Genomic DNA, 15,177 nt, shown 5'->3' with positions numbered 1-15,177 from the left:
GCCGCGGCCCCTTTGACCCAACTTGGAGCTCACAAAAACCTGTGTTGTATAACATCGAGGCTTAAGGGATCTAGGGCTGTGCAGGGCGTGCCTTGTTAACCAAATGTTTACGAGCAGTATACTTGGTAAAAGTCATTGCCATTCTCTAGTCTCAATAAACCAGGGGCACAATGCACCGTGGAAAGCCACAGGGACCTCTGCCCTTGAAAACAGGGTATTGTCCAAGGTTTCTCCCCATGTGACAGTCTGAAATATGGCCTCGTGGGATGGGAAAGACCTGACTGTCCCCCAGCCTGACACCCGTAATGGGTCTGTGCTGAGGTGGATTAGTCAAAGAGGAAAGCCTCTTGCAGTTGAGATGCAGGAAGGCCACTGTCTCCTGCTTGCCCCTGGGAACTGAATGTCTCGGTGTAAAGCCCGATCGTACATTTGTTCAACTCTGAGCTCGGAGAAAAGCTGCCCTGTGGCGGGAGGCGAGACGTGTTGGCAGTAATGCTGCCTAGTTATTCTTTACTCCGCTGAGATGTTTGGGTGGAGAGAAACATAAATCTGGCCTACGTGCATGTCCAGGCATAGTACCTTCCCTTGAACTTAGTCATGATATAGATTCTTTGGCTCACGTGTGGTTTTTTTTTGTTTGTTTGTTGTTGACCTTCTCCTTATTATCACCCTGCTCTCCTACTACATTCCTTTTTGCTGAAATAATGAAAATCATAATCAATAAAAACTGAGGGAACTCAGAGGCCGGTGCCGGTGCAGGTCCTTGGTGTGCTGAGTGCCGGTCCCCTGGACCCACTGTTGTCTCCCTATACTTTGTCTCTGTGTCTTATTTCTTCTCTCCGTCTCTCATCCCACCCGACTAGAAACACCCACAGGTGTGGAGGGGCAGGCCACCCCTTCACTCGGAAAATCAGTTAAACACAAACACGGAATGAGAGTCAAAAGACAATATGTCATCTTTTTGAGAATTTTATTCACTTCAAAACCAATTAAACACACACATGTACAAAGGCATTCCACAGCCCAGTTTTCGAGGCTGAGGAAAGACCCCGAGAGCGCTCTGCACAGCACGCTTCCCAGCGTCCGAAACACTGCTCTCAGGGCGGGGCACAGCGGAAGGGCTGCACCTCTCAGGGTTCCCTAACTTTTCCCTTATTCAGTCATCTAGAGAGCAAATACACAGTAATTCCCCAGTTTCCTATTGACGTCCCAGCGGAAGTCTGACTCCTGCGCGTCACGCAGTTTCTGAGGCAACGAATCTCTGGCACGGAAGCTTTTCCTGGCGCGTTTCCGGAGAACCACGCGAACTACAACGTCCCTCACCAGAATTCAATGAGGCAGAGTCCCTGCATCTGCTCCCTGCCTGGCCTGGGCTCCCACATCCACAGAAGCGCCACAGCCGGGGAGCTTCGGAGTCACCGCACAGAGTCTGCTCTCTGCTCTGCACTCCTCAGTCCCACAGTCCCCTCCAAGTCACGGGAGCTGGAGGCCAAGGAGCCCCTGCCACCTGCAGTCTCACTCCAGGTCAGAATCGCTGTCCTCTGAGGAGGAGGAAACCTGAAGGTCCTCATAGAGGACGCTCGGTGGGACACGAACACGGGGACCCTCAGACTTCTCTGACACATGAGGGCTCTGAGCGAGGAAGGCTCCCGGCTTCTCAGGAGAGTGAAATGAGGGGGCCGCCAGGAGGCTGGAGCTCCAGCGTCCGTTTTCCAGTCTCCGGAAGAGCACTGTGAGAGGCTGGGCCCCATCATGGCTGGCCGCTGGGTGATGGGACATGGTGCAGGCCTGGGCAGTAGGCAGGCAAGGTCTGCTGTGCGGAGGCTGCCGGTCGACGCTGGGCACCTGGGCGGGTGTCCTCCTGCCCATCTGGGGCGACGTACTTGGTCCAAGTTCGGTTGCGGCTGGCGGAGGTTGGAGATTCTCCGGGGCCCCCAGCTCACCTCCCTGGATGGCGCTTTCGGGGATCTGGAAGGGACCCAGTCTCGGTTTCTTGGGGAAGTTCAGGCAAGCCTGAATCCGAGCCTGGGCAGGTCTCTTGGCTCCTGGCCCGAAGCTGAGATTGGAGCCTAGGCCCAAGCTGTGTGTGGCGGCTGGCGGGCAGGGCTGTGAGGTCACCGCAGGACGTTTGTCCTGTGCCTGGGGTCTGATGGCCTGGAGCAGGCCGTGGGTTTTGGAGGCAGCCTGGGGAACTTCTCGGCAGCCACCCTCAGGGCTGCTGTGTGTCGGCTTCACCACGAGGAGAGGCTCGGGGCCCTGCTGCCTGACTGCAGGCTGAGGGATGTCGGCCGCAGCCCCTGTCTGTCTTTCCTTTGGTCCAAGACTTGAGGAGGAGCTCAGACTGGCTTTTCTGAGGGGAGACGGCGAAGCCAAGACGGAGCCCCTGTCAGACGTTTCGGTAGCTGAGCGATCAGCGAGGACAGGGCCCAGGCGCGGCCTCTTACTGGTTGTGTGGACCGGCATTGGCCCGCTTGCAACCTGAAAGAGAGGAAACAACACAGGTTAGAAGTTCCTCCGCATGGAGCCAACGTGAAAATCAAGCACATCCAAAGACAAGGTGCACACGCCATGAAATTCTTAGTACAGTATCGACAGGCGGTCCTTGGAAGTAGGGACAGACCCTCCACTTGAGTGCTGATCAGGACAAGACACATGAAAGATGCGCTCTCGAGCTATGTGTAGCTGATCTAAGCACACCATTGTTCAAAAGATCGCGTCTTGGGCATTAACTGGATCAAAGCGCCTCCACTCAGCCTTCCATGAAGTGGAACGGACTGAGGCCCTTCCGAAGGCAGGTTGGTGGCTCAAGGGTACTCAGGACGTCTTCTCTGAACACATGCATGTTCCTGGGTTTAGCCTTCTCCACGTTTGGGGCCTCTGAGGGACTAATTTCCTCATGCCGCTAGGAACATGTTGTTGGCAGGCTTGCCATAATTGGACAGAAAGAAAGCAACAGGAAATACGGCATCTTCAGATGCCTTCGCCTGGAATCAAATTGACCTGGAAGGATCGTGGAGTCCCTGACCCCAAGAAGGCAAGAAAGAGGGGTTCCCCGATTTCCTCCCGCAGACGGGAAGCTGAAAGGAAATCAACCAGGGTGACCTAGAGGAGAAAAGGACCAGGGGCCCGGGGTGACACTCACCCTCAGATAATCAGAAGATTCCGTGGATCCTTTTCGATTCGGCAGCGGCTTCTCTGGAGGTTTCCCAGAAAATATGTGGAGGAGAGCCTTCCTCTGCGGGTCTTGTTGCCTGCAGAACAGAAAAAGGTCAGGCCGTGCCCCCTGGTTTTCCCCAGGAGACAGGGAGAACCCTGTGTGGGGCCCAGCCCCGTTCCGTGTTTTGTGATACAGAAATGGACATCTGGTGCCCTTTCCGCCTCTGCACCTTCCCTCACGTGCCAACCTTCCCGTCCCCCAGGTGGCCCTCTAGGCTTCCCAACTAAGGACTGTGATTTGGATTCCATCGCTTTTCCCCCTGTCGTGGGGAACCTGCACGAAGCGCCCCCGCCTCTCCCCGTCCCTGAATCTCCCAGAGCCAAAGGAGCTCCTGGGTGTGGAACCCCGGAGGACACGGAGCTCCGGCCTATTTCTCTGCAGCGTTCCTTCCCTGGCCCGGAGACGGAAAGGCACACGGTGTGCAGGTGCAGAGACACCATGTCCTTAGGAGGCAGTACCCTAAGAGTGGTGAAAACCCCTCCCACTGCTCACCTTGGTCTCTCTTCCTTCTCTCCCTTATCCTTGTTCAAGGGCCCCGGGTTGGCTTCAACCTGGGGCTTCCATGGTTTCAGGTTTTCCTTCCCTTCCTTTTTCCCCAAGGTCGCTGGAACCAGGGCTGCCTTCCAGCACTTCATGGGGCACCTGGTACTTCTGGCCGTGTGGCCAAAGGCCCCGCAGTTTTTGCACTTGAGCTGTGGGTGGAAAGGAAGTGATGTCGGTGAGTGAGCTGAAGCCACAGGCAGCGATCCCACGTCCACATTGGGACGGATTGTGAATTCAGAGCTGAATAAGGATTCCAAAGAGGGGACACCGGCATGGGGGCCGTTAAGTGCTGGGAGAGTTCGGATACGATGTTCCCTCCCAAAGCCCACGTGACGGAGGAACTCTGAAAGGAAGGACTCAAGGTTCCAAGGGGCACGACGGTGAACCCGAAGTCAACAACACAGCCAAACGTGGCTACACAGGACTCTAAGTAGAAAGGGAGGTTGCCCCCAAGAGTCTCTCAAGGGACCTATCGGGCCGGGGAGAAGGTCCCAAGCCACGCCCACCTTGGATGGGAAAAGCAACCTGGGTGGTGGTGACAGAGCTCTTTGGAATCCAACCCAGTCTCTGAGGACCGTGTGACACCCCCTCCCCCCGTCCCCACCCCCACCCCGATACCCAAGAGATCCAGGGCTAGACTTACCCTGGGATCTTCTTCATCGGGCGGGGGAGCCCTTGGCCCAACTGGGGCCCTCCGCTGCTTCTGGAGGGTCTGGGCTCTCACCAGTCTCTTGGCCCAAGATTTGGGGTCCCGACGTGCCATCATCTTCGTCGCCTGGGGGTTTTGTGACCGCCTTTTTCAGGGGTTGACTGTTGGGTCACCTGAAACACACACAAACACACACATGTCGATGGTTAAGCACATTGGATATTCACACACCCACAGGAAGCCACCTGCTAACTCCCTGCCGGTGTGGTCATGAGGAGACCTCACCACCAGTCGGTCAAATCTGTAGAACACAATGTGCTGTGTGCATCCTCGGATACTGTGTGTTCCTCTGCCATGACTACCTAGTCCAAGAGTAAACCGCACCTGCCACAGGGCCCGTGGCCTAGGTATGGGGAGTTGAGCTTTCAACCCCAAACAAGCAACTGATTCTGGAGACTGGACTTAGGTCTCTCACGATTCACTCCGGTAGAAGACACGGTGATTCTATCTCCCTTGACGGACAGAACGATCGAAGACACAGGGCATGGCTTGCGCCACCCTTTGGCAGGTCTGTTTGAAGTCAGGGATAAGGGATGCTTCCTGTGACAACTTGAATCGCTACTCTGGCCATTTCATTAGGCAACTTCCAAACACAAATTCATAGAGAGAAGTTACCTTCCTCTCTACCACACTAGCAGGTGATGGTCTTTCCTGTTCTACCTTTTGGCTTTAGCTCCAGCCCCTCTTTACTTATTTATTTTTTCTGGTATTTTACGCATACCACACGAATTCATCTGAACAAACGGGGAACAAGTGCCACATCGCATCGACGTCTTACACGGCTGAAGGGCAAACCACCCTTTTTTCCAAAGTCCTTTTTCCATTTACCCACCAATTCAGCATGCTGCAGTACATTTCTTTTCGCATTCCCATCTTGGTCTTATCCCACATGTGGAGACGGATATGTTTTCTCATTTTCTGTTGCAAGAATTACTAGTAACGAGAACACATCCTTCCCCACCAGCAAGCCCCAGTGTGATCGGTTTCTTTCGGCCTCCTGTGTCTCTTCCCCCCACCCCCACACCCCTCAGGGATTGCGTGAAAAAAACAATAGTTCAGTGAAACTAACCTGAAATTACGCGTCTACTTGCTTTCCCCGGCTGGCGCTGAGATGGGCAGGTGCTGGAGCAGCCCCGCTGGAAGCGATGCAGCATCCAGGACGACGGAGGAAGGGGCGGAGAGGGACCTCTGCTTTCCAGGCTGCCTTTTATACTGCCTCTGGTCACCTGACATGGAACGTACCCTAACCTAATCAGTTACCTGTACCTTAATTGCAATTAACTTAATCCAATTACGTGACCTGGAAAGGTCTATCTGCACAGCCCACTCTAAGATCGTGTCCACTGCTGACAGACATTCTAAAACCTACGTGTACAGCTGCAAGCTTTGAAGAATAGATGCTCCCCGTCAGACATGTAACACTGGTGCCTGTACCCCTGTCTTCTTTTCCATCTTTTTGTTTTGTTTTGTTTTGTTTTGTTTTAAAAAATGTGGTAAAATAGACACCTTTTAATTGGACCACATTTAGTCTATCTCGACGTGGGCCTCAGTGTCATCAAGGAGATTCTCCTTGACGTGCAGTCACGGCCATGATCCATCTTCAGAGCTTCTCTTTCTTCCCCAAGGTAAGTCTGTCAGCAGAGAACCCTGACCGCACCCTCATGTGTTTTCTCCTCCAGGAGGCGCTTGGAAACCACCGTGAATTGGACCGCACTGGGAAACACAGATGAGGAAAGTCAACAACGCTTTGTCCTTCAGTGCCTGGCTCCTTTTTCAGCTCGTCTTGCGACTCCAGGCATTATGCCTGAAAAGTGTCCCGGACGCCTGTGAGGCTCTAATTCCCTGGGTCCCATTGCCATGTCTCTGGATTTGCGAAGATCCACCGCACCTTCTGTGGAACTCCCGTGTCGGTGAACTTTTGTGCCACGGCCCCTAATTCTGCCCATGGTCATCTGCAGCTGCACGACTTAGGGTCCATGTTCCTTGGACGGGAAGAGACAGGCAGGAGTCGGAATGATGAACCAGCACACTGGGGCATTTTCTCACGTAGCCCAAGTGACCCCATGGTGTTCTTGAGCTTTGGAACCAGTCGCGTCCCCTTTGACACTGCACCCGGCTCCCAGTCTCTCAATCGTGTTGGCCCTCCGGCGATCTCCCGTTGGATGAATTGCTCCTGCTGAAACTCGAGTCCCCTTTGATTTGCGCTTCATTAATTATTCATGATTCAGGTGGGAAGGCCTGCTGACGACCCCCTGTGGCCGTTCTCTGAGCTTTCCTGTCACATCGTTTCCTTCCACGCTCTTTGGTTCCTTATGGTCCTGCTCCTTCTGCTGTCAGAGGAGCAGAGAGTTGATCTTATTGATTCTGGATACGGATACTTTCTAGGTGATCTGGATAATCCAGATAACGACCCTCAACAGCGGCGGAAAGGGAGCAGCCATTTGGTGTGTCTCAGAAAATCCCGCTCAGTTCCGAGGCCCCCTAGATGTGGAATCCTGCTCAGAGTTGTTCCCAGGTCAGAGAATGGAGAGAGCCTGTGCATGATGGGATCTCCCTGCCTAGATCTTTCAGTGAGTCTCTACCTCAGCTACTCTTAGGATCAGGGGGAGAACCACGGTGTCAGACATCCGGAAAGAAGACGGGATGAATGTTTTACCTCTGAAGTACATCCCAAATGTGGGAGTTGACTTCAGCTTTGCTGGGGTCTATTTGGCCAGTGAAACTCTGCCTGGTTCATTCGCACATCCGGAAGCCACTTCACGGGGGGCCGTCGCAACTGGAACCACACACTTGGCATCGGCGGTTGAGCCAAATGGGGACTCGTGGTGCAAGCAACGCTCCCCACGTGTTAGCGTGGGTGAGATTCGGTTGGCGGAATTTTACTAGGTGCGTGTTAGTAGAGTGGGGCTGAGGTTTTCTTGCTCCTGTGGTTGTATACGAAGTCAAAGGTCCTGCCCAGCCCTGCGGTCCCCTCAGTCAACTCTGTTTCGGAGACATAACGATTTGGATTGCCAACAAGTCAAGAAATGTTCAAGCCCTTGGATGTAGGGTAAAGAAAGGGAGATCAGACTGTCACTGTGTCTATGTAGAAGGGGAAGACATAAGAGACTCCATTTTGAAAAAGACCTGTACTTTAAACAATTGCTTTGCTGAGATGTTGATCATTTGTAGCTTTGCCGCGGCCCCTTTGACCCAACTTGGAGCTCACAAAAACCTGTGTTGTATAACATCGAGGCTTAAGGGATCTAGGGCTGTGCAGGGCGTGCCTTGTTAACCAAATGTTTACGAGCAGTATACTTGGTAAAAGTCATTGCCATTCTCTAGTCTCAATAAACCAGGGGCACAATGCACCGTGGAAAGCCACAGGGACCTCTGCCCTTGAAAACAGGGTATTGTCCAAGGTTTCTCCCCATGTGACAGTCTGAAATATGGCCTCGTGGGATGGGAAAGACCTGACTGTCCCCCAGCCTGACACCCGTAATGGGTCTGTGCTGAGGTGGATTAGTCAAAGAGGAAAGCCTCTTGCAGTTGAGATGCAGGAAGGCCACTGTCTCCTGCTTGCCCCTGGGAACTGAATGTCTCGGTGTAAAGCCCGATCGTACATTTGTTGAACTCTGAGCTCGGAGAAAAGCTGCCCTGTGGCGGGAGGCGAGACGTGTTGGCAGTAATGCTGCCTAGTTATTCTTTACTCCGCTGAGATGTTTGGGTGGAGAGAAACATAAATCTGGCCTACGTGCACGTCCAGGCATAGTACCTTCCCTTGAACTTAGTCATGATATAGATTCTTTGGCTCACGTGTGGTTTTTTTTTGTTTGTTTGTTGTTGACCTTCTCCTTATTATCACCCTGCTCTCCTACTACATTCCTTTTTGCTGAAATAATGAAAATCATAATCAATAAAAACTGAGGGAACTCAGAGGCCGGTGCCGGTGCAGGTCCTTGGTGTGCTGAGTGCCGGTCCCCTGGACCCACTGTTGTCTCCCTATACTTTGTCTCTGTGTCTTATTTCTTCTCTCCGTCTCTCATCCCACCCGACTAGAAACACCCACAGGTGTGGAGGGGCAGGCCACCCCTTCACTCGGAAAATCAGTTAAACACAAACACGGAATGAGAGTCAAAAGACAATATGTCATCTTTTTGAGAATTTTATTCACTTCAAAACCAATTAAACACACACATGTACAAAGGCATTCCACAGCCCAGTTTTCGAGGCTGAGGAAAGACCCCGAGAGCGCTCTGCACAGCACGCTTCCCAGCGTCCGAAACACTGCTCTCAGGGCGGGGCACAGCGGAAGGGCTGCACCTCTCAGGGTTCCCTAACTTTTCCCTTATTCAGTCATCTAGAGAGCAAATACACAGTAATTCCCCAGTTTCCTATTGACGTCCCAGCGGAAGTCTGACTCCTGCGCGTCACGCAGTTTCTGAGGCAACGAATCTCTGGCACGGAAGCTTTTCCTGGCGCGTTTCCGGAGAACCACGCGAACTACAACGTCCCTCACCAGAATTCAATGAGGCAGAGTCCCTGCATCTGCTCCCTGCCTGGCCTGGGCTCCCACATCCACAGAAGCGCCACAGCCGGGGAGCTTCGGAGTCACCGCACAGAGTCTGCTCTCTGCTCTGCACTCCTCAGTCCCACAGTCCCCTCCAAGTCACGGGAGCTGGAGGCCAAGGAGCCCCTGCCACCTGCAGTCTCACTCCAGGTCAGAATCGCTGTCCTCTGAGGAGGAGGAAACCTGAAGGTCCTCATAGAGGACGCTCGGTGGGACACGAACACGGGGACCCTCAGACTTCTCTGACACATGAGGGCTCTGAGCGAGGAAGGCTCCCGGCTTCTCAGGAGAGTGAAATGAGGGGGCCGCCAGGAGGCTGGAGCTCCAGCGTCCGTTTTCCAGTCTCCGGAAGAGCACTGTGAGAGGCTGGGCCCCATCATGGCTGGCCGCTGGGTGATGGGACATGGTGCAGGCCTGGGCAGTAGGCAGGCAAGGTCTGCTGTGCGGAGGCTGCCGGTCGACGCTGGGCACCTGGGCGGGTGTCCTCCTGCCCATCTGGGGCGACGTACTTGGTCCAAGTTCGGTTGCGGCTGGCGGAGGTTGGAGATTCTCCGGGGCCCCCAGCTCACCTCCCTGGATGGCGCTTTCGGGGATCTGGAAGGGACCCAGTCTCGGTTTCTTGGGGAAGTTCAGGCAAGCCTGAATCCGAGCCTGGGCAGGTCTCTTGGCTCCTGGCCCGAAGCTGAGATTGGAGCCTAGGCCCAAGCTGTGTGTGGCGGCTGGCGGGCAGGGCTGTGAGGTCACCGCAGGACGTTTGTCCTGTGCCTGGGGTCTGATGGCCTGGAGCAGGCCGTGGGTTTTGGAGGCAGCCTGGGGAACTTCTCGGCAGCCACCCTCAGGGCTGCTGTGTGTCGGCTTCACCACGAGGAGAGGCTCGGGGCCCTGCTGCCTGACTGCAGGCTGAGGGATGTCGGCCGCAGCCCCTGTCTGTCTTTCCTTTGGTCCAAGACTTGAGGAGGAGCTCAGACTGGCTTTTCTGAGGGGAGACGGCGAAGCCAAGACGGAGCCCCTGTCAGACGTTTCGGTAGCTGAGCGATCAGCGAGGACAGGGCCCAGGCGCGGCCTCTTACTGGTTGTGTGGACCGGCATTGGCCCGCTTGCAACCTGAAAGAGAGGAAACAACACAGGTTAGAAGTTCCTCCGCATGGAGCCAACGTGAAAATCAAGCACATCCAAAGACAAGGTGCACACGCCATGAAATTCTTAGTACAGTATCGACAGGCGGTCCTTGGAAGTAGGGACAGACCCTCCACTTGAGTGCTGATCAGGACAAGACACATGAAAGATGCGCTCTCGAGCTATGTGTAGCTGATCTAAGCACACCATTGTTCAAAAGATCGCGTCTTGGGCATTAACTGGATCAAAGCGCCTCCACTCAGCCTTCCATGAAGTGGAACGGACTGAGGCCCTTCCGAAGGCAGGTTGGTGGCTCAAGGGTACTCAGGACGTCTTCTCTGAACACATGCATGTTCCTGGGTTTAGCCTTCTCCACGTTTGGGGCCTCTGAGGGACTAATTTCCTCATGCCGCTAGGAACATGTTGTTGGCAGGCTTGCCATAATTGGACAGAAAGAAAGCAACAGGAAATACGGCATCTTCAGATGCCTTCGCCTGGAATCAAATTGACCTGGAAGGATCGTGGAGTCCCTGACCCCAAGAAGGCAAGAAAGAGGGGTTCCCCGATTTCCTCCCGCAGACGGGAAGCTGAAAGGAAATCAACCAGGGTGACCTAGAGGAGAAAAGGACCAGGGGCCCGGGGTGACACTCACCCTCAGATAATCAGAAGATTCCGTGGATCCTTTTCGATTCGGCAGCGGCTTCTCTGGAGGTTTCCCAGAAAATATGTGGAGGAGAGCCTTCCTCTGCGGGTCTTGTTGCCTGCAGAACAGAAAAAGGTTTTCTGTTCTCCTGGTTTTCCCCAGGAGACAGGGAGAACCCTGTGTGGGGCCCAGCCCCGTTCCGTGTTTGGTGATACAGAAATGGACATCTGGTGCCCTTTCCGCCTCTGCACCTTCCCTCACGTGCCAACCTTCCCGTCCCCCAGGTGGCCCTCTAGGCTTCCCAACTAAGGACTGTGATTTGGATTCCATCGCCTTTCCCCCTGTCGTGGGGAACCTGCACGAAGCGCCCCCGCCTCTCCCCGTCCCTGAATCTCCCAGAGCCAAAGGAGCTCCTGGGTGTGGAACCCCGGAGGACACGGAGCTCCGGCCTATTTCTCTGCAGCGTTCCTTCCCTGGCCCGGAGACGGAAAGGCACACGGTGTGCAGGTGCAGAGACACCATGTCCTTAGGAGGCAGTACCCTAAGAGTGGTGAAAACCCCTCCCACTGCTCACCTTGGTCTCTCTTCCTTCTCTCCCTTATCCTTGTTCAAGGGCCCCGGGTTGGCTTCAACCTGGGGCTTCCATGGTTTCAGGTTTTCCTTCCCTTCCTTTTTCCCCAAGGTCGCTGGAACCAGGGCTGCCTTCCAGCACTTCATGGGGCACCTGGTACTTCTGGCCGTGTGGCCAAAGGCCCCGCAGTTTTTGCACTTGAGCTGTGGGTGGAAAGGAAGTGATGTCGGTGAGTGAGCTGAAGCCACAGGCAGCGATCCCACGTCCACATTGGGACGGATTGTGAATTCAGAGCTGAATAAGGATTCCAAAGAGGGGACACCGGCATGGGGGCCGTTAAGTGCTGGGAGAGTTCGGATACGATGTTCCCTCCCAAAGCCCACGTGACGGAGGAACAATGAAAGGAAGGACTCAAGGTTCCAAGGGGCACGACGGTGAACCCGATGTCAACAACACAGCCAAACGTGGCTACACAGGACTCTAAGTAGAAAGGGAGGTTGCCCCCAAGAGTCTCTCAAGGGACCTATCGGGCCGGGGAGAAGGTCCCAAGCCACGCCCACCTTGGATGGGAAAAGCAACCTGGGTGGTGGTGACAGAGCTCTTTGGAATCCAACCCAGTCTCTGAGGACCGTGTGACACCCCCTCCCCCCGTCCCCACCCCCACCCCGATACCCAAGAGATCCAGGGCTAGACTTACCCTGGGATCTTCTTCATCGGGCGGGGGAGCCCTTGGCCCAACTGGGGCCCTCCGCTGCTTCTGGAGGGTCTGGGCTCTCACCAGTCTCTTGGCCCAAGATTTGGGGTCCCGACGTGCCATCATCTTCGTCGCCTGGGGGTTTTGTGACCGCCTTTTTCAGGGGTTGACTGTTGGGTCACCTGAAACACACACAAACACACACATGTCGATGGTTAAGCACATTGGATATTCACACACCCACAGGAAGCCACCTGCTAACTCCCTGCCGGTGTGGTCATGAGGAGACCTCACCACCAGTCGGTCAAATCTGTAGAACACAATGTGCTGTGTGCATCCTCGGATACTGTGTGTTCCTCTGCCATGACTACCTAGTCCAAGAGTAAACCGCACCTGCCACAGGGCCCGTGGCCTAGGTATGGGGAGTTGAGCTTTCAACCCCAAACAAGCAACTGATTCTGGAGACTGGACTTAGGTCTCTCACGATTCACTCCGGTAGAAGACACGGTGATTCTATCTCCCTTGACGGACAGAACGATCGAAGACACAGGGCATGGCTTGCGCCACCCTTTGGCAGGTCTGTTTGAAGTCAGGGATAAGGGATGCTTCCTGTGACAACTTGAATCGCTACTCTGGCCATTTCATTAGGCAACTTCCAAACACAAATTCATAGAGAGAAGTTACCTTCCTCTCTACCACACTAGCAGGTGATGGTCTTTCCTGTTCTACCTTTTGGCTTTAGCTCCAGCCCCTCTTTACTTATTTATTTTTTCTGGTATTTTACGCATATCACACGAATTCATCTGAACAAACGGGGAACAAGTGCCACATCGCATCGACGTCTTACACGGCTGAAGGGCAAACCACCCTTTTTTCCAAAGTCCTTTTTCCATTTACCCACCAATTCAGCATGCTGCAGTACATTTCTTTTCGCATTCCCATCTTGGTCTTATCCCACATGTGGAGACGGATATGTTTTCTCGTTTTCTGTTGCAAGAATTACTAGTAACGAGAACACATCCTTCCCCACCAGCAAGCCCCAGTGTGATCGGTTTCTTTCGGCCTCCTGTGTCTCTTCCCCCCACCCCCACACCCCTCAGGGATTGCGTGAAAAAAACAATAGTTCAGTGAAACTAACCTGAAATTACGCGTCTACTTGCTTTCCCCGGCTGGCGCTGAGATGGGCAGGTGCTGGAGCAGCCCCTCTGGAAGCGATGCAGCATCCAGGACGACGGAGGAAGGGGCGGAGAGGGACCTCTGCTTTCCAGGCTGCCTTTTATACTGCCTCTGGTCACCTGACATGGAACGTACCCTAACCTAATCAGTTACCTGTACCTTAATTGCAATTAACTTAATCCAATTACGTGACCTGGAAAGGTCTATCTGCACAGCCCACTCTAAGATCGTGTCCACTGCTGACAGACATTCTAAAACCTACGTGTACAGCTGCAAGCTTTGAAGAATAGATGCTCCCCGTCAGACATGTAACACTGGTGCCTGTACCCCTGTCTTCTTTTCCATCTTTTTGTTTTGTTTTGTTTTGTTTTGTTTTAAAAAATGTGGTAAAATAGACACCTTTTAATTGGACCACATTTAGTCTATCTCGACGTGGGCCTCAGTGTCATCAAGGAGATTCTCCTTGACGTGCAGTCACGGCCATGATCCATCTTCAGAGCTTCTCTTTCTTCCCCAAGGTAAGTCTGTCAGCAGAGAACCCTGACCGCACCCTCATGTGTTTTCTCCTCCAGGAGGCGCTTGGAAACCACCGTGAATTGGACCGCACTGGGAAACACAGATGAGGAAAGTCAACAACGCTTTGTCCTTCAGTGCCTGGCTCCTTTTTCAGCTCGTCTTGCGACTCCAGGCATTATGCCTGAAAAGTGTCCCGGACGCCTGTGAGGCTCTAATTCCCTGGGTCCCATTGCCATGTCTCTGGATTTGCGAAGATCCACCGCACCTTCTGTGGAACTCCCGTGTCGGTGAACTTTTGTGCCACGGCCCCTAATTCTGCCCATGGTCATCTGCAGCTGCACGACTTAGGGTCCATGTTCCTTGGACGGGAAGAGACAGGCAGGAGTCGGAATGATGAACCAGCACACTGGGGCATTTTCTCACGTAGCCCAAGTGACCCCATGGTGTTCTTGAGCTTTGGAACCAGTCGCGTCCCCTTTGACACTGCACCCGGCTCCCAGTCTCTCAATCGTGTTGGCCCTCCGGCGATCTCCCGTTGGATGAATTGCTCCTGCTGAAACTCGAGTCCCCTTTGATTTGCGCTTCATTAATTATTCATGATTCAGGTGGGAAGGCCTGCTGACGACCCCCTGTGGCCGTTCTCTGAGCTTTCCTGTCACATCGTTTCCTTCCACGCTCTTTGGTTCCTTATGGTCCTGCTCCTTCTGCTGTCAGAGGAGCAGAGAGTTGATCTTATTGATTCTGGATACGGATACTTTCTAGGTGATCTGGATAATCCAGATAACGACCCTCAACAGCGGCGGAAAGGGAGCAGCCATTTGGTGTGTCTCAGAAAATCCCGCTCAGTTCCGAGGCCCCCTAGATGTGGAATCCTGCTCAGAGTTGTTCCCAGGTCAGAGAATGGAGAGAGCCTGTGCATGATGGGATCTCCCTGCCTAGATCTTTCAGTGAGTCTCTACCTCAGCTACTCTTAGGATCAGGGGGAGAACCACGGTGTCAGACATCCGGAAAGAAGACGGGATGAATGTTTTACCTCTGAAGTACATCCCAAATGTGGGAGTTGACTTCAGCTTTGCTGGGGTCTATTTGGCCAGTGAAACTCTGCCTGGTTCATTCGCACATCCGGAAGCCACTTCACGGGGGGCCGTCGCAACTGGAACCACACACTTGGCATCGGCGGTTGAGCCAAATGGGGACTCGTGGTGCAAGCAACGCTCCCCACGTGTTAGCGTGGGTGAGATTCGGTTGGCGGAATTTTACTAGGTGCGTGTTAGTAGAGTGGGGCTGAGGTTTTCTTGCTCCTGTGGTTGTATACGAAGTCAAAGGTCCTGCCCAGCCCTGCGGTCCCCTCAGTCAACTCTGTTTCGGAGACATAACGATTTGGATTGCCAACAAGTCAAGAAATGTTCAAGCCCTTGGATGTAGGGTAAAGAAAGGGAGATC

General features: G+C 53.8%; 2 protein-coding genes across 2 annotated transcripts; both read right to left on the bottom strand.

The window, feature by feature from the left end:
- Positions 1-963: 963 nt before the first annotated feature.
- LOC129135813 (protein FAM90A15) lies at positions 964-4,582 on the bottom strand. The gene is made up of 4 exons (XM_054657625.2): positions 4,404-4,582; positions 3,710-3,909; positions 3,143-3,251; positions 964-2,478 (listed from the first exon to the last, which is right to left on the bottom strand). The coding sequence occupies exons 1-4, from the start codon at positions 4,524-4,526 to the stop codon at positions 1,516-1,518; spliced, it is 1,395 nt and encodes a 464-aa protein (XP_054513600.1). The 5' UTR covers positions 4,527-4,582; the 3' UTR covers positions 964-1,515.
- Positions 4,583-9,159: 4,577 nt separating this feature from the next.
- Positions 9,160-12,168, bottom strand: LOC129135821 (protein FAM90A15). The gene is made up of 4 exons (XM_054657633.2): positions 12,046-12,168; positions 11,352-11,551; positions 10,787-10,895; positions 9,160-10,122 (listed from the first exon to the last, which is right to left on the bottom strand). The coding sequence occupies exons 1-4, from the start codon at positions 12,166-12,168 to the stop codon at positions 9,160-9,162; spliced, it is 1,395 nt and encodes a 464-aa protein (XP_054513608.1).
- Between the last annotated feature and the right edge of the window lie 3,009 nt (positions 12,169-15,177).

Source organism: Pan troglodytes, chromosome 7 (assembly GCF_028858775.2).
Source record: "Pan troglodytes isolate AG18354 chromosome 7, NHGRI_mPanTro3-v2.0_pri, whole genome shotgun sequence".
Lineage (NCBI taxonomy): Eukaryota > Metazoa > Chordata > Mammalia > Primates > Hominidae > Pan > Pan troglodytes.
This window is presented reverse-complemented; position numbering and strand designations above follow the sequence as displayed.